The 26850-nt window shown below is 43.1% G+C and overlaps 1 protein-coding gene across 2 annotated transcripts in view; it reads left to right on the top strand.

The window, feature by feature from the left end:
* Positions 1-26850, top strand: part of kif26ab (kinesin family member 26Ab) — a 101429-nt gene that overhangs the window by 38987 nt on the left and 35592 nt on the right. For both annotated transcript variants that reach the window (XM_021310646.2, XM_012852518.3), the window contains exons 3-4: positions 5754-6224; positions 13125-13339. In XM_021310646.2, the coding sequence (XP_021166321.2) occupies positions 5754-6224; positions 13125-13339 (686 nt within the window). The remainder of the gene's footprint in view (positions 1-5753; positions 6225-13124; positions 13340-26850) is intronic.

Below are 26850 nucleotides of genomic sequence, written 5' to 3'. Positions count from 1 at the left end.
AGGATTTGAAGAGGTTTAGTCTAAGTACAAACCTAAAGGGGACATATCATGCAAAATGCACTTGTTTGGCCCTTAAATACATTTTTGTTGTGTACTTGGAGTCTCTAGGAATGCAGAAAATCTGAATGTAGTCTCTCCAGGGGCTGAGCAGAGATCTTTATATTCTTTATGGGTAATATTTTTTGAGCTGTTCAGTTTTTTCTGTTTTGTATTATGTTTTTTTGAACTCACAGCATTTGCTGCAGAACTGCTAAACAAGACCATGGACTTCCAGCTTACTAGTCTCGTCTCACGAATCCGCCATTTTATTTCTGAGTGATTTTGTAGTCCAAGCTGAAGGATGTTGAGGCTAGAAGTGGATAAGTCTCTGGCTGTTTATCACATAATCCCCCAACATACTACAAAAAAGGCCAAACACCCTGTAAGCTGGGGGGTGGGGGGAGATATGAAGTGGCTCCTTTAGATTTAGAGAGAAATGAGTTGCTCTCAGACGCAACTAAGAACAGGGGTAAAAAGGGGGAATGTAAGGGTGACTTAACGAGGCATTCAGACCAAAGCATTGCGGTTCCACTTTATATAGACCTCAACTGAATGACTTCAACTTGAAAAAGAAGAAGTGAAATGATATGCCTCCTTTAAATGTGATTGAGATGCTGCAACATCCCTTTAATTGGGCCTTTCATGCAAAAGATACCTCCAATGTGGCTAAGTTAAAACAATTCTGCAAAGATGTTAAGATAATACAAAAAATTTTTTCATTTAAAGGTGGGGGTGTGTGAATACCTGCAGTGAGATGACTATTGGTTTAAGAGACCAACACAGCGGTCAGGTCTGACATGACAGCATCCCCTCCCCACCTCTTCCTTATCCAGTCTCACCCATTTAAACCAATCACTGTAATTCTGGCAGACTCCATCTACTGTATAAGACACGTATTCACTGTATGATCGTCGCCTTATCATAGGGATGCTGTGTGCGCTTTAGCATGTGCAGTGGGTTGAACGGAGGGGAGGCTCTTGTACAACCAAACACTGAGCTTTCATTAAATTCACCAACGGAGAGAGGCGGTTTCCTGGTCTGTCTCTCATAAACGAACACCAACTCGACAAAAGGAGGGACCAAAATTGCCCCACAGCAATTTAAAAGACTGATTAACATAAAGACCCGATGGCATTTGTTGCCATCAAGGGTGCACGGCCAATTACCGGGTTCAGGGAGCGATTACCTTTATACATAGGTCCAGGTTGGTTTGGATACCTTTATTTCCCCTTAATAAATCAAATCACGTTCTCTTTGCCTGCTATTAAAATTTGTTTGAGCTGAATCGTGTCAGTGTGACAAAAAAGTCAAAAACAGAAGGGATTTTTAAAGGGAGAAACACTTTTTCAAAGATATTTCTATCTGCTGCTACTTCTGTGTGAAATATGTGCCACACTTGATGTCCTATATCGCTTTTCTTCACCTCTTCTCCTCTGTGGCCTTCAGTTTAATCACATCATTCGCCTCAACATCATCATCATCATCATCATCCTCATAATCTGTGCCAGCTATCCTGCCTTGGGGCCGTGACCCTTTCTTCACACTGCTGGGCATAAAGCTTATGGACAGCTTTACAGGAGAAGGCGCAGTCTCCTAACCTCCAGAAGCCAAACTGAATAACAGATGGGCTGAGCTTTGTGTTTCGTTTTTACTGCTCCCTTAAATCAATGCCTAACAAAGCATGAAGAGGAAGACGGGCATTGATTTCATCAACCAGTCCCCTGAGTGGGTAAAGGAGTGGTCGGAGGGTAAAGGGTGAAGGGGCGGAGCTTATGAGTTATGACCTTCCTTTAATTTCCTGCATAAGGAAACATGGACATGAAGTGAGGCCAAACTATCAAAATAGCTGCCAGCGGTGTTTTCTATGGGTCGCTATCACATTGCACCTCGCTATGAAATAAACCGCTTCATCTTCTGTCAGCAGGCCTGCTCTGTTTGTGTCTAGATACCCCGTCCAAGTTGAAAATACAGTGCTGGTAAGAAGTTTACTGTATTGTACTATAGTAGTGGATGGGTGACAACTAAATAAAGGTATCAAACACATGAGCTGTGTGACAAGAAGCCTTCTAAATACCACCATATATATATCTATATCTATATCTATATCTATATATATATATATATATATATATATATATATATATATATATATATATATATATATATATATATATATATATATACATAAAATAAAAGCCAAATGTTTGCTCATCCACATGAATAGTCATTTCCAACTAGCTACTCTCACACTCATACGTCAGGTCCTTAACACAGTCTGGTGACACAGAGATGACTCGACACTGAAAGGCTGTTGAGGAATTAAGTTTAATTTCTAATTTAAAAAAAAGCCAGGCAGCAAGACACAAACACAGAAACTGATAAAAAAAATTCTGAACATTTGTTTTGCATGGACATGTGTATAGCTTTGTGGATCTCTGCTAAAACATGTTTGCATTTTAAAGGCTAATATACATATAAAGGCGTCATATACACATTATTTAGATATATTTACAACTATAAAATGCTGACCGGGTTATTAGAGTGTAGTTTTTATCATTGAGACAAAAAAAAAGCTCAAAACGTTTCTCCAGAAGGATTTCGCCTCGTCCATGTTGGCAGCTGTATCATGGGATTGAATCTCATTCCTGTCTGCGTTGCTCTTGATTATTGTAGCCAGTTTTCTTTCCTCTGAACTGGACATATTGAGCAAGATGAGAGAAAGTTAGATATGGTTTGATGTTACAACTGGAGGGTGATCCAAACTTGTGATGGGGGGGAAAAAAACAGGCAGACATCAAGCTTATCCTATAAAAAAAATTAAGGACCATGCTTAAAAGCCAGTGGCTGGACACTAAATAATTTAAAGGCTGAAATAGCAGAATAGTGAGAAAAGCTTTTTGGTAACTTCAAAAAAGTGTTTTGTTTCTCTGTTACTTGTTAAGGGACTGTACCAAATATATATATATATATATATATATATACAGTCCCTTAACAAGTAACAGAGAAAACATGTATATGTATGTATATATATATATATATATATATATGTATGTGTCACTTTATGCATATCTTTGTCTGTAGGGATAATTTTGACATTGTGTGGGATAACGAAAATCCTCAGTGAATTCAGAGATCAAATAAACAGGTCATTCAGTGTCTTCAATATATCATCCATGGTCATGATGTATGTAAACTTATGAGCTACGCTGTGGATTCAGGGCCACAACTGCTTTACGTTTAACTTTAAGCTTCTTACATTTAAATCCCTCAACGGGGCTATAATACTAAAGCATTAATGTCCGTTTGGGACTCCACTGCGCTTGATAATCCATTAGACAGTTGCTCAGCCGTTAACAGCGAGAATAAACGGGATATTTCTTTGTCGTTTTCACCCTCTCCATGCTTGTTCGCGTGTAAAGCAGGCAACTCGGTAAATAATTAACTCGAGCCACTCGGTTAACGTTAGGCCTGACTAGTCGTGACTTCACGCGCGATTATCCTTTATGCAAACCTGGCGGAGGCCATTCGTTAGAGCTCAATTAAGCGGGAGTCCTGACAGTCGGAGAAAGGCATTGCTGACGTGTGTCCATTATGTCTCATAAGGCTGGTGTTTGCAGGACCGTCCGCGTATTGAGCTGCCTTCACCGGGAGCTGATTTAGAGTCCCTCGGCCGGCCTCTTTGCTCTCTGCGCCTGTCGGGTTAGCTGTATTAAGTGGCACCGCATTAGAGCAGTAGATTGTTGTTTTTCCCCACTGCTTCTCTCCTCCTGATCACCACAGAGCTTCTGCGGAGCAAAGGTCTCATAAACATTTATGTGTGGGCTGCGAGCTCCTGTCTTAAGCCACGACTTCACAGGGCAGTGGCCTGTAGTGCCTCTTTATGCCTCTTAAGAGACCAACCACCTCTGATAGTGTGCATGTGGGTTTGTTTCCCTAAAGTCGACACAAGTTATATTCCCTCCTTACTTATGCTTTGAATAATTCAATGATTGCTCTGTAGGTCTCCTGCTTACTTGTGTAGTTAGTTATTTTCAGTTATTTTGTGGCTCATATGTTTTCATGCTGGGAGACTGATCATATGTAAATTATATAGCTTTGGGTGCTTGAGTCCCCTCCGTTGTTATTTTCTTTCATCGGTCCTTCCAAGCAGGGATGGACACCCTGGGGAGTCTTCTCAGAGACAAAGTGAAAAGAGAAAAAAAATCCATAGCAATCTCTGAAACGGGTAATACGTTAAAGTCTTCCTGACTTCTAATTTAGAAAACTTCACAAAGTGTTTAAAAGTATATTTCACTGCCTTAATGATTATTTTAGCCTTCCCCAAAACCTTACATTGGATAAATAATAATAAAAAAAACTGCTGTAATGAGAGATGTCAGAGTTTTGTTGCAGAATTCCATGCAATCTCTACTTTTTTTTGAAGCATTGACCTGCTAAAGCCAGTTTTAGTCAATTTCCATTTCTCTTTAAAGGGGACATATCATGCAAAATCCACTTTTTTAGTCCTTAAGTACTTGTAGTCTCTAGGGGTGCAGATAAGTTTGAATGTAGTCTCTCCAGGTGCGACTCTCCTCAGGACAGGGGTAAAAAGTGAGATTGTGGGGCAACAATGATGAAGTATTCAGACCAAGGTTTAGTTCTACTTTATATAGATCACAACTGAATGATTTTAATGTGAAAAGGCGGGACTTATAGGAAATATATGTCCCCTAAAATATAAGTAGCAGCAAAACATTGTTTTTAATGCTTACCGTCATAAGCGACCACCGTGTGAAAGAGAGAAATCAATGTTTAAAAAAAACGATTAGACTGTTTATTTTAAATTGCCTTTAGCAACTTAGCGGTTAACTCTGTTAGCTCTGTTAGCATTTCTCAAACAGGAGTGTACATTTGTAATAACTGAAGAATGCAGAGCTCTACTTTTAAGATTTCAAAAACAAATTGGAAGATTTTCATCAAATTTCTTACAAATGACAGGTCGACTGCTCAAAAACAAGAAATCTTTGATGCACTCTGTTCAGCCTTCCTGTTTTCTGCTGAAAGACTCTTCAACCAAAGACCTTTCTCAGCATCTGCAAACCTTTTCTTCTGCACTCATTTTGAGTCTTCTTCACTCAGTGGCAACATCTACACCAAAGATTGTTGTAATTACCTGAACGTCTTAGCACTTAGGTAGTGTGTTTGCTGTCTCTATTTACAAAACATGCAACTTAGTCTATTCAGAATTTATTGTATCTGTTTTAACCTTATTTTACACATAGTTCTCTCATTATTGCTCAAGTGATTTTTGGCCATGTTTGAAAGATTTTTGGTCAAATTGTCTATTTACTGGCTGATCATCCATTTCCACTATAGCTCTTTTTGGGCCTTCCTGTTTACTATTATTTTTATTGTTCACTGTTATTTGTTATGTATATACCTTTACAAACTCTCTGTGTTGAGAATGTGCACCTTGAGATTTTAGTACAACTACATGCTCTGTATGAGAAATATTGACAAGAAAGCTGGACTGGGTTGAGTGGATTGGAAAAAGATTTGATACTTAAAACCAAATATCGAGTTTTAAACTGGCGTGTCACGCTGAACAAGCTGAAAATTGACTGATTTCGCAGTGCATCTTTAATCTTCAACGGAACCTGGCTTCATGAAATGAGCGGCTTCCAGTTACACACCTGGTGACCTAACTTGTATGTATATATTTTTCTTCTCTGCAGGACCCTGGATATGCAACCTTCCTGTTCGATCAGCTCCAAACACCTGGGAGTCATGAACCTGACTGCTGCCAGGTGTGCTCCACGCCTCTTCATCAGCTGAGGAAGGAGGCTTTGCAGGCGCTCCGCTCTCCTATCCTCGCCTTCAGCTCAGACATGGCTGCCCTGCCCACTACAGCCATTCAGCAAAAGCCTTCCAGAATCACCTTGTCGTCCTCCAGTGTCCAAGCCAAGCAGTTGGTGAAAGGCCAGCCTACGGCCCGCTCTGTCCTGCCTTTGGGGGAGCGGCACAAAGTACCAGGCTTGGCTCAGAGCCCTTCTTCCTCTTCGGGGTCCAAGACCAGTGTACATGTGACTGTGGCCGGAGGCCAGCTCACTGGATCTCTGAGCACCGTCACCATCCAGACACAGCAGTACCTCGACGGGATGTGGAGCATCTCCAGAGTCAATAACTTTCTGCATCAACCTAAGCAGGTATGTTTGTTTAGTTTAACTTCTATATAATTCAGAATATAATACAAGTAGTTTATATATAAAGCCTAATCTGCAGTTTATGATGCTTTACAGCTGCTAATCTGCTAGTTTTCATTTTCAAACCAACTGCAGATCAGCGTAACCTCGTGCACTGATGAGGAAAGCTTACTGAATTTGAAGGGTGAAAAGTTGAGATCATGTCCTTTGTAGTCAGACGTCTTTGGTCAACTTTGTCAGACCAATTTTCACTGCTATTCATTCCTTTTTCCTGCAAAGGAACAACGTCCCCAAACCATGATGCTTCCTGCACCGTGACTCTCTTTGGGGATGTGCCTGTAGTGTTTTTCTAGCACTAATTAGGTCGCTTCTTAAAGCAGTTTGTCGAACAGAACAGAACTTTATTTAGGGGTATCAGAGTAAAGGGGGCTGAATACAATTACAACAACTTTTAGATTTTTATTTGAGAAAAAAGTCAAAAACATCTATCATTATTATTCTTTGTGCCCTTACATGTATGCATTACTTGACATTGATCTTCCACATGAAATCCCAATAAAACACTTTTAATTTTGTGGCTGTAACGTGAAAAAATTAGAAAAAGACCAATAAGTGTGATTTTGTAAGGTAGTTTAATGGTCTGCTATTTGCAGAAAATTACTTACCAGGGATTTAAAAGAATCTGAAGATAAAAGAAACAGAAAAGACAAAGTGAAGCACATATTTTGTACAGTGAACCTAAAAGACCTAATTATGATTTCCCAGATTATAAACATCATCCTGTGACTTAGACTTAGACAACTTTATTTGTCATTTTGTATGCACAGAGTGCGTACAGAACGAAATTTCATTGCATAAAGCTTGTAAATTGCAGTAAAATTAAATGACAGTATAAGGTGCAGCAGTGATTTAAAAGTAAACAATTTAAATGTAGACAATGTGGCTCTCATCAAATCAACAATTACAAATGTTCAGTTTCCTTTAGTGGAGATGCAGCCTTAAAGAGAGTCGGTGACTCAGAGCTCTGCGGCGGTGCTGAACTCTCATTGCCCGCTATTCCAGGAGCCTGACTGATCTGAGGTCAGAGGTCATCCCAGCAGTAAGCTGCTGACCTCCTCCTCAAGGGCATATTCAAATGACAGTACCATACCCTGACCATAACTCTTTATTTGTCTTACGGTTGTTAGACGTGTAACTGGCGTGGATGGTTTTTTAACCTTGGCGTGACGGGTAAAGGTTGGTAAAGGTACCTTTTTAAATGATTTATTTACGAGATCAACTGCTTCATTAGAGAATGTGACTCCCAGCATCTCAGAGCATACCTCCGCCTTCTGATAGGAAGGTGTTTCACCTTACTGACGAGTCAGCTCCTGCAAAGACGGTGACAACTTTTGTCAGACCTGACTGACAGATAAATGTGACGTCTGCCAGGTGGTCCACAGATTAAACAACATATGTGAACAATATCTCAGGTTGTGGCGTCTGAGATGTTCTCAGCAGTTGAAGCAGCGTCTTTTAAAGGTGAACTTTTCCACAGTTTGTCATGTGACAACCACAAACATCGACGTATTTTATCAGGATTTGATGTGACAGACCAACACAAAGTCGAGGATAATGGTGGAGTGGAAGAAAAATCAAATGTTGCCTTAAGTTTTTTTCCCTTTTTTGTTTTGTTACATGCATTTTTATTCAACCCCCTTTACTTTGCTGTTAGAGGTCACCTAATTATGAGCTAGCCAGGCTGTGTTTAATCTAACCTTGGTACAAATACAGCTGTTCTGTGAAGGCCTCAGAGGTTTGTTAGAGAACTTTGTTGAACAAACATCATGAAGACCAAGGAAGAGTGGAAAGGTCAGGGATAAAGTTGTAGAAGGTTTTTAATTACGGTTGGTTGATTAAGTATCATCTAAAGGTTTAAACATTTACTGTTATACAAAAATATAAATAGAATGGGACACATGCAACTCTACCAAGTCATGGCCATCCACTTAATCTGACAGGCGGGGCAAAGAGAACATTAATCAGAGAAGAAGCCAAACCGGGGTAAGTCTGGAAGAACTGCATAGATCCACACCAAATGTAGGAGAATCTGTTTGCAGGTCTTAATTCCTCACATAAAATTCTCATTAAATAAAATTAGGTTTGCGGTTTTAACGTGACAAAAAGTGGAAAAAAAAGTCCCAGGGGTTGGAATACTTTTGCAAGGCAGTAAAAGATGTAAATCTCCCCATCAGTATAACATAAATGCATTTGCTGGGCATTCGTTTCTTCTGTGTGCTTGAAAAGCTGAAGACGGATTTTCTTTTCCCACTAGTAACGTCAACAAGTGCCTGCAGAGATGGTTTATGGGAGGCCATCAAAAGCTTTTAGCTGCTCGTACGCAGTCTAGTTCAAACCAAATGGCCTGGCAAAGACAGGAGAAGCTGACTGGTGTTCTCCATCTTTGTGTCTAACAGCAATTAGCGGCTCTCGGAGTCTGGGTGAGTTGTTCAAAGCCTGCAGCCGAGGCCTTCCTCGTACTGGGAGAAAACGTCCCCTCAGGACATCAGGCTACAACCGCAGCACTTTTTTTTTTCTTCTTCTTCTCCAAGCTGATTTCTTTCATTAAAACCAGAGCCTTCAGAATGACAAAAGCCCACACACTCTCTTGAGAACTGGAAGTTACATAGTGCTGAAAGGCACCAGATTCCCTCTTCGTGCTCCTCGTGGAGAGAGTTTGCCGCGCTGTTCTGGCAGGAGAGGCAAACATGCACTCTGTGTGTGTTTTATACAGATATTCCCGAGGGAATGGGAAACACGGGCTCTGGAATTCATTACACAGCACCCAGGCGGTCCCATGTGGGCTCTGTTGAACATGTGGAGTTATGTTTGTTGTGTATGTTGAAATGAAACAGAAGGGTATCATTAATAATTGGTGGTTTGGTAGTTAAAGCTGTCATCAGACTTCGAGTATTTCCTGTCTTGAATCTCAGTTGTAGGTCTTCTGTCTGTATTTTGGTTCTTCTCTCTTTCTCTCCCTGCGTGAACTTTCCCTTGGTATTGCTTTTTCATCTTGATGTTCTGAAGTTAATTTGCCCTTTAGGTGTTCATGTTCTTAGTTGTCTGTCTCTTTGTGTTGGCCCTGTGTAGAGTGACAGCCTGTCCTGAGTGAACCCCACATCTCACCTTGCATTATCTAAGATGGGCTTCAGCCTACACAAACCTGAGGAGGATAGATCTGGTATCTGAGAACAATGTGTGTGCACACATTGAAGCACATAAACTTTAACATCCCAATCCACTGTTTTTATGTTGAAATCTGGTAATAATTTTTTTTACAAATGGAAATTAGAAAGATGTAATGTGTATCTTAGTAAATGACAAATGTATATCAGTAATTCAATTCAAATAGTATTCTATAGATTCATTACAAACACTGAAATATTTGAGGTTTTCAATATATCCTATGAAAATACTATATGTCTATCTATCTATCTATCTATCTATCTATCTATCTATCTATCTATCTATCTATCTATCTATCTATCTATCTATCTATCTATCTATCTATCTATCTATCTATCTATCTATCTATCTCTCTCTATCTATCTCTATCTCTATCTCTATCTATCTCTATCTATCTCTATCTATCTATACACACAGCATATACAGTATATATATAATAATTGGGACCCCTGTTCACTTTACAGCAGCCCAACCACCGAGTTTCACTTATCTCCTTCCCAAGGAAGATGAGTCACAATAGGTAACCGCAAAGTAGTTACCTATTGTAAGGGTGCCATACCCAAATATAAATGGAAAGTTAAATTGAAGGAAAACATAGCTGAAAAAAAAATGCAGAAGCAGCTGGGATAGCCACAGCTCACCAAGCTTTGTGAAGCGAAGCACATTCAAGACTTTGTAGAGAAAATGATGAATCACCAAGACGGAGGTGAGAGCATATGTGAACATTTCCTAAGTTACACCCTTCATTTCATTTCTAAACATTTATATCAATCACAAAGAACAACAAATATAACAGATAATGATTACAGGTAATGAAGACCCACCATAACCATCAACATATTGCTTGAAACATATCACTCTATGTGTAAGGGATCTAAATCTACAAGATTAGTGAAATAAAAAACGTTCCACTATTTGAATTTTTTGAGCTGCACAGGTAGAGCTAGGTGTGATTTTGTTTTCTTTGAGCTGCCTCTGCCAGGTCAGAACAATTCGTCATTATCAAAACGTTGTCGTGCTCCAGCTTTGCCGCGACAGGAGCTTTTAGCAGTTCCTGTAATTTTAGGAAATCACATTATGAACAAGACTTTTCAGACGGAATCCAATCAACGTGTCACCATTTGCTTTCAAAACTCCAAAAACCACATGCAGACTAATCTGAACGCACTCGACTTTTGAGGATTTCCGTTCCTCACTCAGTGGTTGGCTGCCTCCACAGCTAGCTCCACTGCCACCAATTTTCTGGGCCAGCCGATGATCTTGGCCGCTGCTGGCTCGGTGCAGCTGTGCCTCGAATGGCAAAGAGCCACAGATGGCAGCGATGACAAGAGGAGGAAGGAAAAAGGTTGAAAATTCCAGCCTTTTTTTTTTCTCTTTCTCTCTCTCTCCACTTGGGATGCGGTTGAATGTTTGTATTGGCATCTTCTGTCAAGACGGCTAGAATAGTAATTTCCTTACCAAGCAGGGACATTATTATTATTAGCAGTCAATTCTCAGCTCAGCCGGACTTTGTTGGTTACGGAGGCCAGCTGGGAATGATGGGAAGGTTAACGCGAGGCCTGTTTTCACCTCTGCCGTAATTGTCTGTTGACTGCAGGGATCGAAGTTCACAGCGGACTCCCGGTAGTCTGAGGGAAGATGGTCTGTTGACCCGCACCGCTCACTTCTGGACGTCAGGGTGCCCGCTCTCCCAGCCCTTTTCAATTGTTTTTCAATTCTTTACTTTTCCCATTATGTTCAAATCCTCCCTGCTTTCTCTCTTCCGCCCCTCCCCTCTTCTGTCGATTTTATTCCAGCGAAAGAAAATCAAGGATAAAGGGCTGGAGGGGGCGAGAGGGTGTGGGGCCGGCTCGTTACCGACTCTCGGTGCAGACAGCCGAGCGCACATGGCTCCACTGACACAGCCTAATTACCTGACCGGGGGATAGATTGTTCTCCTCAGCCATAATCAGGGCCAGCCCCGGTCCAAGGCTGCAGGGAGCGGCTGGGGTGCGCAGCTTAAGTCTCTCGTATTTATACCGAAGGGAAAACTCTGTCGGGCACTGGGCCTAAGCTCAAATGTGTGTGTGTGTGTTGAGTCTGCATTTTATCCCATTTGGAGCTCGCTCCACAGCTCCACCTGTGCCTGGCCGTCTGTGTGTCCTCCTCGAATTTGCAGCCGCTCTATTTAAAAACAGACACTCCAAGGACTCAGTCAGCAGCAGATGTGATGAGCTGCTCACCAACTTCCTGTACGGCTGCGTGTGAAACGCTCCACTCTTTCATGCCAGAGTGTAATGGGTCCACTTCCCTGCTATGCACTGAATTCCTAACTTGTCACCAGCTCCGGCGCTGGTGTCAGGGCTTTCTGCTCTAGCTGCAGTGCGAGGATCTGCGGTCGGCTCATTTCGTGTTCCAGCCACTGTTTTCTCTGCATGTTTCTACAGCCGTATCTTAACACATCAAAGATTTATTTGGACTTTTCCATCTGCGATTATGTCTCAGGGGAGCAGAATATGATATTTCTTTTCCAAACAGGGCAGTTATTCTGAACTTTAACAAGCTGCAGCTTTTGGTAACAAGTTCCGACCACTGGTTTTGCAAAGCTTTAAACTGCCGACAACAGTTCTGCTTTGATCAGGTGTCATAATAGCACATTTCATAAGATCCGACTGGCCCGACAACCATTTTTGAATCAGGGATCACGTAACAGCTTAAATGTGAGATGTCATTTCATTTTCTAAAGCATGTAAAAAGCAAGATAAACAAACCAATACAGAATAATTAGGTCCATGGTATGATACTGGAAGAAGATTGAGATGAAAACAGGGAGTGAATTGAAGGGCGGAACTCACCCACAGCAAGTATATGTACCAATTCAGCCAAAACATAAAAAAAACAAAAAGCCGGTTGCTATGTATTTTTAGCCTCACATTATTTATGCCGGCCCAAAACAGAACAAGTGCACTACATTGTCAGCTTACATTTCTTCTTTTCAAATTGTTTGACGGCTGTGAACTTAGAAGATGTCGTAAATGTCCACCCGGTCGTTTGTGTCGTACATGTGTGAGCCCAGCTGAGGCAAACACAGCGTTGTAGACGAACCTATAGGGAGGGAACTATAGGTTCAGCATGAAGTGCCGCTGCTCGAGGGTGGAATCAGGTGCGGCACAACGCGGTTTATTCCTGTTCTGTTGCCTGAGTCCCGAACAGGGTGCGCCATGTACAGTATGCACAGCCCAGGCACCTCCGAGTTATTCAAGCTATGCACAAATCACTGGAAATCGCCACCCTCTTTAAAACTCACTCTCAGGCATTCTGACTCGACCTGCTTGAGTGCCAAATTAGCCATGGAGGTATAGATATAATCGAGGCTGCAGAGTGAGCTAAATCACTAGTGATTTAATTGCTAATTAAGTGCGGGTTATTGCTTAATTACAGTATGTTACATCCAGAGCAACCTTGTGAGCATTGCCAGAATCAATGAATGGTGCAGCATCCCTGTTGTTCTGTGGGGAGCTCTCTGCTGCAGATACTGCTGACTGCCACTAACCCGTACCGTTTGCAGCAGCTGCCCATCCATCTGTGGCAAAGGAGGGCGGCGGGGGGGGGGGGGGGAGCAAATGGAGCGGAGTCGAGGTGAGCCGGACTGGCATGAGCGTGGCTTGTGTTCTTATCTCTGTATCCATTTGTTAACAGGCCCATAGTTTGATGGGGGACGCAGAAGTTGATGTCACAACCTTGGAGGTCCCCGTCAGCACCGGGACAAACACCACCACCGGCAGCTGCGCCGCCGCCGCCGCGACCTCGCTGACGCCCTGCAGGCTGAGGGGCCCCAGCCAAGCGGGCCCAGTGCCCATAACCGGCGCGTCAGCCTCTCCTTCCTCGTCTGCAGCTGCCTCCTTCTTCATCAGGTGAGCACCTCCCCGCTGCGTCATCGGATAACAGCACCGCTGTCAAACTGCGGGCCGATTTGGTCGCGCCGTGTGTCTGTTTTGTTGCTGCAAAATGTGTTTGCAGACACTTTTTGTTGCATTCAGGCTTCAGGTTGATGCTGCACGCCAAAAAGCTGAGAGGGAGGTTTGCACAGACTTGCCTTTTTCCGCCCGCTGAAGATGATGGTTCGGGTTGTTAGCCGCGCTGCGGGGGGATACCCTATTCAGTCGAGATGCTGTTCTTATCATGCTTCACTTCTAAAATTCTTTGGGATGTGCATCATGAAGCTAAATGAACCTTGAGAGGCAGGCACCAGTGAACTCGCATGGATAACAGAGTTACATAATTTTATAGAAAGAGCGAATATGACACGAAGGGGGCTTAGGGTAAAGCTTAACATTGTTCTCAGGTATTTATTATGTTTAGTCATTTTGTACGTGTTTACTCAGACAGCTAAGGATCAGCAGTTCAGGAGCTCTCATTTAGTTTAGTAGAGCTGTTTGTATTTTGGAGCTTAGGGGAGCTTAAGTTCTGCTTGGCATTAAAAAATGTAAAGAAAAAAAAAGAAATAGAGCACTAAAAAGTCCATCCGTCCGTCCGTCCGTCCGTCCGTCCGTCCGTCCGTCCGTCCGTCCGTCCATCCATCCATCCATCCATCCATCCATCCATCCATCCATCCATCCATCCATCCATCCATCCATCCATCCATCCATCCATCCATCCATCCATCCATCCATCCATCCATCCATCCATCCATCCATCCATCCATCCATGCCTCCCTGTTTGTGGAGGACAGTCATTGAAAGATTCTTTGGCAGTCTGCTCAGTGCATACATTGCCTGCCTCTTCTCTCTAAAGAGAGCTACGCTGTGATGAATGTTGATGAAAGGAGAAAGCTGGCTGGAGTGCTGTGTATAAGCATTGAAACCCGGCTCCACAGGAGGTGTAAGGAAGCAGCGAATGGGACCTGTGGCGTGTGACAGGAAGCCCACAGAGGATCAGTTTGGAGCAAAGCTTTTCTTTGAGCGAAATGGGGTTTATCTAGGCGGTTTTCACAGTGCAAGCCTTTTCTTTTACCAAGGGGACAACACAAATCCTTCACGATAATGCATATTTTTTTACATGCATGTATTGTGCAGAGTGACTAAAAGGTGAATGACGGTCAGGGTGGGCAGCTGCACAGTTAATTTTGTATTTTGATTTATTAGTTTTCATGTTTCCTTTGGACTTGAGCTCAAAGCTGGCCGCCCGGTTTGAAGGCTTATTTTTTTCCCTTGTAGCTGGTGCTGATCGGAAAGAGGCGTCCACCTTTCATCTCGTCCCAAAGAAAATGTGTTGGCAACAGTTTTGTGTTTGATTTGGCCCTCAGAAATGCAATCATGAGGGTCAGACTCAAACAACACGACAATCTGCAGATAAAGAGAAGGTAGAGGAGATGTTTTTCACTTGATTTGAAGCACACCCACTTCCTTACCCTCTGCAGCTGTTCCTCTCTGTGTAATTGCTGATTTAAACGTTAGACACAAAAAGTAAAAAAAATAAATAAAATGAAAGATACACATCAATCATCAGTGTTTTTCTTCTTTTGTGACTCATTTGAAGGAAGAAAATTGGACTGAATTAAGGTCCATCACATTTTAGAGCTGATCAAAAATTTATATCTGATTAGTATTCGTCTTTTGTTCTCCGTAGATTCAATTAGTGGCATGCATGTGTAAATGCTGAAAGCCCAGGATGTTGGAGCGGAATAAGCAAAGAGCAGTTTTTTTCCCCCCCAGCGGAGTACAGACGGCTCTTTAGACATTTGTCTGACATTCAGCAACACCGTCTCTTCTCAGAAATGTAATTTTAATTAGATCTCAATTAGCATGAGCCTGGCTGCTCCAGTTTAACCTCTACCGAGAGTGAAACGTGAGCCTTACGAAGGATTTAACATTTTAACAAGTTTTCTTCTGAAACGAAAGCAGCCACACAACTTGTTTAAATTTGGTTCCATATGTTTCATTTAGGATTTTCACAAAGTCAGATAATGTAAAAAAAAATGAATGTGTGAAAATCAGCAACAGGTCAGATTCCTGTAGGGAGGCAGTATGATTTACCTTCAGCTCATCTGTTGTTGTGCCTCTCAGACACTTGGCTGAACAAATTACTCTATTATTTAAGAATAAGATTCTTTAATCGAACAAAATTTTTTTTCGTAAACTAACCATTAATTTTATATACCAGTAAGTTTGTTAAAACCATGTCAGTGCATTGCAAGAGTCTCCATTGCCTTGAACCTTTCCGTATCTTTTCATGTTACAACCACAAACATAATTATGCTTTATATATATATATTATGCTTAATATACATTAAATATAGCATAATTATGCTATATTTATTGTGATAAAGGAATACAAAGAGAGTAAATGTGAAGTGGAAGGAAAATAGTTTTATAAATAACAATCCTGAAAGTGCGGCATGCGTTTATATTCAGCCTCCCTGAGTCAATATTTTGCTAAACTTACAATTTTTGGGGATACAAGCATCCCCACAGCATGCCACTGCCACCAACAGCATATAAATGGGTTGAATTGTGGTCTCTGAGTGATCTAATGCTTAGATATTGTTTTATAAGCTAGCCTTCGTTTATACTTCTCCACAACTTTATCCCTGACATGAGTTCTCTGTTTCTTTGTCTCAGTGTTGCATGCAGTAAGCGCAAGTTATTTGTGCCATTTTTTGATTTGAAGGGCAGTTTTTTTCTTCTTCCTCTTTTTAAATAAATGCAGCAAAATATACTCTGAAACGAGGTCGACCTCTGGGTCAGTAATGGCCAGTTGGCAATTATGCCGACTATAAAGTCCCAGGAAGAATCAGGGGTCAAGCTCTGACTTGGACGGAGTGTGCATCTGCATCTCATTATGTGCGCTACAGGGGTTGGGAGGGGGGTAATGAATTTAGAGCCATGTGTTCAGCTGACTTTCACGTTGAGCACTGATTGCCTTGTGACGGAGCATATGATTAGTGTATTGACACAGTGTTGTGTAATGAAAACGGGGGAGCTCTCAGCAGGCGCGAGATGGCGGAGCTAACTGCGGCTTCGCAGGTTCCTTCGCCCGTCTCTCTATCCCATCAACACCTGCTGGTTGTGACACTGTGTTTATTAGTAATATAGTAATAGTAATATCATCTTTATTGACATTGAAACATACATTACAACGAAATTTGTTTTCTGCTTTTAACCCATCCCCTAGGGGAGCAGTGGGCTGCCATGTGAGCAATCTGGGGTTAAGGGTCTTGCTCAGGGACCCAGAGTGCCGGGACTGGGGATCGAACCGGGTACTTGCAACCTTCTCTGACTGCAAGCGCGCTGCTCTAACCACTCTGACCACTCGGCCACGACCCCCCAGCTGGGCTCATGGGATTTTTGGGTGCACACCTTTGTGGGGGGTGGGTCCACGGCCTCAGTTTGCGGCCATTTAGATCCATAGGCTCAGTTCTGCACTGCGGCATTAGACAGCTTTCATGGTCCATTGATAGTCCCTTGTTTACGGGTGTTTGGAGGACGTGGCAAGTCCATTTGTCACTTTGTTTCCTTGCACTGATCCCACCCTAGAGATGGCTGATTTACTCGGCTCGGATAATATAAAGAAGTAAAGAATAAAAGAGTTTAGAGGGCCGCTGAGAACAAGGTGGCACACTAAAGGCAGGTGGGCTGCCGCAGGCGGAGGGCGGACAGCTGTTTGCTGGTATGTGGCTCTAGGGGGGACGTCAGGAGGAAGTGGTTTTATGGTCACCCATCGCTGGCCTGCAGCTGCTGCCCAGGTGAGTGTTTGTGCAGTAATGACTGTGATTGTGCAGGAATCCTCCTGTAATTGTGGCAGCAGGTCCATTTAGCCTTGCACACACACAAGACGCCGCCTTTTGTGTCAGCAACGCACTCTGCCCTTCATCCCCCAGGCTGCTTGGAGTAACCATGGAAACGTGATTAACTCGTGGGAGTGAAATATGACTAATTTTTCTTTCAAAAGTGGAGTGGGAATTAGGAAGTTGCAGTAGCCCACTCACGTCCAGGGGACTGTAATTTTGTCAGGGGGAGGGACGTGCATCTCTTCAGTAATGAGTCCTTGCACACTGGGAAGTGGAGGCACTGCAGGATAAAACACATGTTGGATCACTTACTGTAGTCTATTGTGCATTCATCTGAGGATAAGGGGCTGTAAATAAAGGCGACTGAGTTCATCACGTTTGTTTGTAAAAAGGCGACGAGACGAACGTGTGTCTCAATCCTTCCATTGTCTTCTGCTTATCTATGATTGGATCATAATAATAGTCGCCATCATTTGTCATTACAACACACTTTACAAGGAACCGTGCTGGGGAGCATTCTGGGGCTAAGGGTGGCAGTCTGTGGGAGACAAACCCAGAACCTTCAGGACGAAAGCACAATGCTCTAACCACTAGACCACCACTCCCCAACCCAGAGGTAGCAGAATCCTCATCTTATCACGTCGGACTCAGAGAAAGATCAGACCAAGTGTGATTCAACGACCCTAATGGCAGATGGCCGCATAAGCCCCATTTACACTACCCTTGTTAAACCGATCAACGCCGAGACCAGTCCGAGCTCGGATCAGTTAACCAAGCCGAGCTGACCGTTTACACACCAAGCTTATCTCGGTTCCTTGGTTGCTCGTCGCCTCCTAGTGACGATCTGCGGTACTGCTGCTCTCTGGGATTGAAGGCGGGACCAAGCAATACAAAACGGCGACGCCCGTAACATTCAGGATGTTATGCTTGATATTGTGATATTTCGGTGTTTGCGGAGAGTCAGGGGAAGAAGACAACCATTGGTGAATTTACTTGAGAGAGTCGGCTTTTGGGAAGTGGATGAGACAAACGGACGTCTACTAAGGATTTACAGACGCCGGAAACAACGACAGACGCTGAGGTCCATCACGCTGCTAAGCAGAAACATCTCTGGAAACCATGTGGCATGGTAAGGAAGCTTAGCCTCGTGAGACCATCCTGATCTCGCGAGCTTTCAAGGTTTCACTCGCAGATCAGTCTGGCTACTTTCCGTTAAAGAAAATATGGAGCCGTTCACCAAACGAACGTCCAATCAGCGTTGGCTTTGAGGCGGGTTGAGGTGTGACGCAACGAGAAGCGCGACAGTTCAGTCTAAAGAACATGGCGGCTTCAGCCGATGAAACTAGCGTTAGCGTGGCTATCGAGCAAGTTTTATCGTAATTACAGAGTATTTCTTTGCTGAGCTAGCGAGCCTTTACCTGCAGCAGCAAGAGTAGCTTGGCTTGTGGTTGTGTTTTCGTCGTCGCTCGTAACAGAGCATACGTCATATGCTTCGTTGATCTGATTGGTTTATTTGGCCCGTCTATCACCAACATAGGCCAATCAGCTAACCAGTATTTTCGCCCCTTCCCAAAATTACTTCAACGGAAGGTTTCCAGATGGATATGCGAAGCAAATCTATCTGGCGGCGTCAGGTTAAAGGAAGCTAGTATTATTATGAATGTCTGAAATTTGTCTGAATGGAGTGTGAATGGAGTGTGAATCGGGACGTGCAGCAGCCAGACCCGCCGGAAAACCCGCAGACAGTCAGCTGACTGTAAGCGGATGACGCGGTCTGCTCATGCCCTCTTCGTTATCAGATAACCGGGATAAAAAAAAAAAAAAAACAGTCCGAGACCTGCTCGGGAACTGGTCTGCAGTTAGCGCGGTCCGGTTATGTCTAGTCGGTTCAGTTCAGTCTGCTGACCATTTACACACGAGAGTTATCTCGCTTACCGAGCTCGGACTGGTTTCTGCTCGGTTAAAAAAGTGTAGTGTAAACGGGCCTATAGACATGTGAACTTCAACCGGAATAGGGGGATTGGGTCAAACCTCAGTTGAATCAAGACCTTTGACTTTTGGCTCAGCTCTTTCTTCGCCATGAGGTACCAGGAAAGAGCATCTCGTGCTCCCTTCCGTCATCCCTTAGGAGCAAGAAACTTAAACTTTTCCAGGTAACTGTAGCTCCTATAGGAACAGGAGCCCTCCCCCCACTTAGTCCACCCACGTTGCAGGGAGAGACATTAAGGTCAGGTGTAGTGTGGGCCGGGGGACAGGCCTACGTGGAGCTTGAGGAAATATTGTGGTTTTATACTCCAACAGCAGGGGAGGATCCATGCAGCGACTCTGGGGACAGACAATGCGGGGCAGCGCTGTGTTTGGATTGCTGTGCCTGTGATTGACGGCAGGGATCTCAGGCGGTGACAAACAGACAGAATAGATTACAGGGAGCACAGGGGTCTGCTGAGCGCAGTCGGTCTGGCCTACATAGCCGGGGGATATAGACTCAGAGCAGGCCGGTAGCTGCCCGGGATGAATGTGCTTATAAATGCTGTCATTCAGAAGTCGAGCTTAGACTGATGCTCCTCTCTGAAAGCGTCAGGAGAGAGAGGTCCGAGTCTGTGGAGGAGAATATTGGATTCATTGCCATGGGAGTCAGGTAAGTTATGTTGTACAGAGTGAAGACTGAGCCCACCTGGATGTGTGCGAGTCTTCTTGTGTGCCTTTGTGGGCTTGAATCTGCCCTGTGAGCTGTTTTTCCTCTCTCTTTCCTCTCCTCCCCGATCTATCTTTCTTTGTGTGTCACTCTCTTTTTTCACTCCTCAGAATGTGTAGTTTTGTGCTGCTGGAGTCGGACCATGTGCTCTCTCGAGGTGAGGGGCTAATAGTTTTGTTGTCAAGCCACAGCGAGATGGATTCCTCCACAGAGAGAGAGAGGGAGAGTGTGCGAGCAGACTGGATGGTATGTGGCTGTATAGCGTACTGCAGAAAAAATCCGGGCTCTGTTTTTTCCACAAAGGGGCACAAGATGTGTTAATGCTACGTCTACCTCTGGAGACTGACAAATGAGAATTGACTCATATCAATCTGTTGAATCTGAGCATCGCATGCCCAGGGCGGCAAGTGGCTCATCAGAAGTATTGAGTGGGTGGGAGCAGGGATGGTTGAGCTGCTCTGTGGTTTTGTCTTTGTTTGCTGGTGGATAAAACACCAGCTGTTTTTTTTTTTTTCGCTGTCATAATCGGGCTGATGGGACTAATGGCTCCCTATTTTTTTTTTTTTGCAGCGTTTTACATTTGTGGCTCCATCTGAGGCAATGAAAAGGCTGGAGCTTGCAGAAAAAAAAACACACAAAAAAAAAAAAAACAGGTGTGAATTCATCCAAGACCTGTCGGGTTCCGTCAAGGCTGAGGTGTTGATGAAGGTTCGGCTCGTCCTTGCAGCCTGAGGGATGCACCATGCAGATATATCCCACCACTTTCACACACCTTCTCGTTCACCTACGTGCAGCGCAAGGGTGTATCGCTGATTCAGAATCATACTTCTCTGCAAAAAGCGTTGGGGTTTTCATTGATTCAATACTTGTATTTCTAAATTAAAGTTTATTATCCAGTCGTCCATCTATCCATCCATTCATGTCCCCTTTTCCTTGTTCACCTAAATAAATCCCCTGAGTCAGGAAGTGTGTCTGGCCCACTCACATTGCCTGAAGGGGGTCAGTGGGTGTGGGGATGCCAAACAAAGAGCTGAAGTGCTGACACAAGCCTGTGCACTCTCCCTGGGTCCACATGTGTTGAAGCTGCCATCGGGAGCAGGGAATGCACTGCTATCCAGACCTGACACATTCCTCTCCCACACAGAAATAAGTACACCTGAAGCATTGACTTCTTTTCTGCTTGGGTTAGAGATGCACCCATCAGAATTTTGTCTGACATCCAGTCTCCAGTTTCATTAAGCTTTAATTAATGAAGCAGATTCTGATTTCTCTTTATGCATATAAAACAAGGAGATTGGGGAAAAAAAAACTTTCAAACAAATTGTTTCTTGCCTTCCTCTAGTGAGTGGCTATTTATTAGCAGAAGAAGTGTCACAGATGGCCCCTATTTTGAAAAAAACAGTTTCACTACTATTTTAAGTCAAAAACATGTTATGTTAACTTGTCCTGTCTGGCAGTGTAGCACTCATAATTGCTTTCTTAACGCCAAGGAGAGCCCAACAAATTATCACAAGCAGAGTATTACTGCCTTCGCTATAGTGCTCCGCTTGATACATATGCAAAAAAAACAACTTTATTGGACATCATTTTATGATTATTTGAAATTCATTGGACACAGAAGCAGAAAGGTAAAAAAAGAAAGAAAGGAAGGGAGAAAGGTGAGACAAAACATTTAAAGGGAGAGAGGGTGACAAAGGTAGCGCAAAGGAAAACGAGAATAATAGATAACATTCTCGGAGTCTGCTTCTACACCTGTAGAAAGAGAGATAGAAATGACAACAGAACAAACAGAAACATATAGATACATGATGGCGTCACTGAAAAAGTACACGGCGTCATTTAGTGACAGAAGGGTATCTGTAAGCACCTGGATCCAACACCTGTGGGTGTTTGTGAGAGTGCGCCTCTTTTTTCAGTGTTTTACATCTCGGTGCTTCTTCTTACTTAATTTTTAGGTGCTTCACTGATACTAAAAATAGTTAACTTTGTTTCCTTGCTAAGCGACGGTCTTCACACCAAAGAATATGTCTGTCAGCTCAAAGTTCTGCATTTAGCTATAGTGCATCAACGTGTCCTAAAAATATTATATGTAAGATTTATAGTTTTCAGTTGAGTTTTGCCCAAATGCAGGCACCGACATAATTCCCTATGCATCTACATGAGGTATATCACTTGACACAATGCCGCCTTTGTCACTGAGGACTGTAGTGGCAACAGTAAAAAAGGCTAAATTGTGCGCGATTAGTTGCATGTGGGCAGGAGAGGCCATGCCCTGAGCATCAATAACTTTCTGGTTCAGTTTGCCTGCCCACGTCGAACATTCCCCGTTTTACTGGATAACAGCTCTGATGGCTGCTCCCATACAGTGGAATGGATATTATGTATCATGAGTGTGGGGGCTCAAGGATGCCATCTAAACCTCTTTAGTGCCCCTCAGTGAAAGGTGTCATGCAAATGGAGTCTATTATCTTCATCGTTAGGAGTAGTCACTTTCACACTGTGACTCAGAGTGTAAGAGTGAAATAAGGAAGACTGGCAGATAAAATGTGCCGTGGAGGTTTACGACCTTATTGTGGGCAGTTGTGGAAAAGAGGCTGGTGATCTCCTGTGAGCTGCCTTTATCTGCTCCAGTCTGAATAAACAAAGGTGGCTCCTGCTGGGGCTTCTCAGGCATCGCTGCTCCTCAATGCTCAGCTGTGCCATGCCCTTCCTTTCAAAATGAACGACTAATAGCCGCCTAATCACCAGTCGCAAGTTGATTTCCCCAAACACTTGTGCTTTGTTTTTTTGTTTTTTTTTTGAGAAATGCACATGTGCAGGACCTTATTAAAGTCAATATCAACCGGTTGCACTGGTCTTTTGATGGCCAGGTGCTTTGATTACCACTGCGGGATGGTGATTGTCTGCAGAGGTGATTTTAGCTTTTGTATCATCAAATTCCAAAGCAAGACCCATTTTATTTTATTGTGATCTCCGCTTTCTTCTCTCCATCTATTGGTAGCTTTGCTGCAGAAAAGGTTAAAACAAGCAACTGTGGTTGCACAAAACAAGAAATTACGGGACTAATGAGGCTGCCGCAGCGCACATTGTAGTGTCGACATACGGTATATTGGGTGTAAACGTTCAATTTAATCTTTGACCTCTCTCTGAACTGATGCAATTAATTCAAATTGAGATACAGACACATGGGATACATGATGACTATTGCACATTGCGATGCATATACGCACCACGTTACACAAATTAGAGAGGCAAAAAAGAATTGTTCTGCTTTGTTTTTTTTTTATGTCTTGCCACGTTTGGACATCTTCGTGACATGGAGGTGTCTCCTTGAAAGCTACATAAAGCGTTTATCCCTGCGGTTTGTGTCTCCACGTGCTTTGTCTTGAACAGAAAGGATCACTGCCTGTAATCAGTTCATGACCCTGTGGTTGCAGTGTTCTACAAAATCTCTTCATGCACATACACTAGCTGGGCTTCCCTGCATTTAGTTTTTGACTTTACAGGTATGTGATAGAGGATAAGCTGCCTAATTTGAACGAGGCACCTATAAAAATGTATTCGAGATCAGGATTCCATTAGGCATGGGTCCCTTACTGATATCAAGGTAAATTGAGGTTTCAAAAGTTACAGTTTCAGGTGTTAATGAAGCCCGCGTTTTGTTTTTAGTGGCCTTCAGCTGGAGCTCCATTGTTGGTTATGGTGTCTATGTTTTCTTTTGATAATTGTCCATGGATTATCTAAGGGGTTTAGGTCAGGCCAGTTTACTGCCCAATCGATCACAGTGATACCATAGTGATTAAAGTAGATACTTTTGGCAAAGTCTTATTGGAACAAAGTCATCCCTGTTGCTTCTGCAGGTATTTCTACCACGCTTTTCTCTTCCACTAAACTTTGCATTAACATGCTGTATAGTACTCTGAACAGTCAACTCTTTCCCCAGCAATGACTTTTTGCAGCCTTTCCCCAGTGGAGCGCAGTCTTGTCCATAATTGTTTTGAACAAAACATTACATTTTTGCTTTAGGTGATATTCTTATTTTGTGAGAAACTGAATTTTTGGGATTTCATTAGCTTTCAGCTACAATAATAAAATGTTGTGTTCTTGAAATATATATGTATGTAATGACCTAGCGTTGTTATCAAGGTTATCCCACAATGAGAATTTTATTGGAGCCTTGATTCCGTGTTGCGCTTATTGATCCCTGTTGCCCAAATAGTAATTTCTGTCTTTTATCTAAACCCGTCCTATGTGGTGCAGTACTCCTACATCCACTATCACGGCCATCAGCACGGCTGTAGAGCTCGTTTTTACTCAAACCTCTGTCCAGACTTTATTGGGGTTGCCTGTTGGCTGTAATATAGATAAAAGATTAAGGAACACGTGTTCGAAATCCCCTCCCCCAGCGTCGTGTCTCTCCAGACAGTGTGCTGATTAATCACCCCCAAATGTTCTTAGTTGCCTGCAGGCCTGTTTGTTGTGATAGCCTCTGTGTGGAGAAGTGCAAATAAATAATCGCTAGGTGTCTTATGCTGGCAGAAAGTGATTAATGAAGCGGGGAAGTGGAGAAGAAGTAAGCTGACTTTTACCCCTCTGCCTGTCAATCCTGTGCTCATCGAGGTCTTAAGTTGTTTTAGGAATTAAATCAAGAGGACAATATATTTGATTAAATAATTGTCTCAAGTGATTCAAACTCGCTAGTCTTTTGTCTGCGATATCCTACTATGTGTTGTATCAAGCCAGGAAACGTCATTCTAGCAGTGATGACTAGAGGTTGAGTAGCAGAACCGCCTGAGGTCCTCAGGAGGTTTCTCAGGGAAGACGTGGGTGGGATGATGGGTAAACTAGAGTTCAACATGTTGGTGAAGGATGTGAAGCTGTTCCAGTCTCCATGCAACCGTGGAGAGGAGTGTACAGCAGAATACCTGAAGCGACGTCTGAGAAGCATGGAGAAAATGCAAAAAAAAAAGAAAAAAAAAAGGGTTGTGGAGAGATGAAAGCAGCCGTTAATCTTCGTCAGCGGTGCTAGAGGTGGGTAGACTGCAGTCTGCGAACATGATGGGGGGGGGGGGGGCATGTCTTAATCATCATCTGTCACCCATCAGCTGAAAACTATATTTACCACCAAGATTTCCACTTTTGACTGCCTGAAAAAAAATTGACACAGCAGCTGAGCATTTTAGCGCCGCAGTTAGTCTGTTGGTACAAATCTTCATTCACACTTTGGTCTCCGGTTGTTGCAGACACCTTTGGTTCTTTACCTCCACAGGTCCTAAATTTGCAGGATTATCTCACTGACTGACTAAAAGGTCTTGCAGAGTCAAAGCCCAGTGCTTTGTTCGGTGCTTTGTGGCCAGTTAAGGCCACATTAGCTAGATGAGATCCTGAAGGCTGGAAGGAACAATAAAGTGAATGGAATTATACCCACAAATTTCCTTCCTGCGCTTGTCTTAAGCCATCCTTAAGCCCCCCTCTTGCCAAAGAGTCTTAATGGCTTTTCAGTGTGGGAATGTGACAGATAAGTGGGTGTGGGACTGAGTCGATGGGTGCAGGGTGTGTAGAGATGCAGTCAGTCTCAGGAAGCCAGTTTAAAAATGTTGCTCGTTCCTACGTCGTTGTGTGCCAAACTATTGTCTCATCCATCAAAAAGGAGTCAACCTTTCTGTCACAGACACAGAGCTCCACTTTTAAACGGTTCAAGATCCACAAACGGAGCCATTCACCATTCAGTCCGGCTTATTTACATTGGAAGCGCTCAACACTTTTCCAGAGCCTGGAGATGCTACGGGAAGCACCGCACAGTAAAAGCCAGTAATAAACGCAGAGGTCAGACCTAAAAGAGCTTCACTTTTAAGTTTTTGTACCCAGACATTTTCATAAGTTATGTTCTACAATCAGTGGCTACACGGAGTGCAGAGAAGCTTGTTTATTTTGGTGCATTTGATAATTAATCGTTAATTATAGGTGAATGTATATAGATCAGTAATTGACCAAATTGATCTATTGTATACAATTGCTATTGTGATGTAGAGCGCACCAAATTCCCTGTTGATGCAAAGGGATCTGTGTATTTATATCGTCTCAGGCCGGAAACCAGGATCTGGCAAAAATAATGCAGAGTTAGCACTGGAGCAGAGACGGACGCAGTGTAAATTGGGAGTAACTTTGACACCTTTTACTTTTTTGCATTGTCTGACCTGTTTTCTTTTAGGATTTCCTAATATTTAGCTCCATCCAACTTCACGTTGACCATTTGCCGCATCCTTGTGAAGGGACGCATTCCCACAGCATGATGCAGCCACCTCAATGTTTCATCGCATAGAGTTATGTGCAGTGTTTTCTCCTCACAAGCAGCACTTTCCATTTAGGCCAAATAAAAAGAAATCTAATAAGAGGAGCACCTGCTTTAACATGAGGCCGTGTTAATGTCAAAGCTGAGCCCCAAACGACCTGTTCAGGAGCGGTCACCTTTACTGCTTTGCTCAAAAACGGTCAGATCAGAAAACGGGTTGTCTTTCTACAAATTCATATTCTCCACTCAGAGCACACCATCAGGAAAACAGCCTTCCCAGATGTAATTTTTTTAAAAAGTGAAATAATCTTATAAACCATTTCATGCAGTTGATATTGCGGCATATGTAAATTCTCCAGCGATGTCATGGGACCTTTAAGAAACTGTAAAAAGGTTTTTGTTCCTGTTACTTATCCACAATGGACAGATTTGTGGAGTGCATGACTAATAGTCGTCATTTCAACAGATTGTTCCACCTGAGCTGTGGATCTCTGCAGCTCCTCCAGAGTTACTATAGGCCTCTTGGCTACTTCTCTCATTAGTGCTCTCCATTTATTGAAGTACTGTTTTGGTTGGTTTGCTGTGTTCAAACCTTAAGATGTTTTTTTTTTTTTTTAAATGATCTATTCCTGCTTTAAACTTCTCCACA

This window comes from Fundulus heteroclitus, chromosome 19 (genome assembly GCF_011125445.2).
Source record: "Fundulus heteroclitus isolate FHET01 chromosome 19, MU-UCD_Fhet_4.1, whole genome shotgun sequence".
Lineage (NCBI taxonomy): Eukaryota > Metazoa > Chordata > Actinopteri > Cyprinodontiformes > Fundulidae > Fundulus > Fundulus heteroclitus.
The sequence above is the reverse complement of the archived record's forward strand: the minus strand, read 5'-3'. Positions and strand labels throughout refer to the sequence as shown.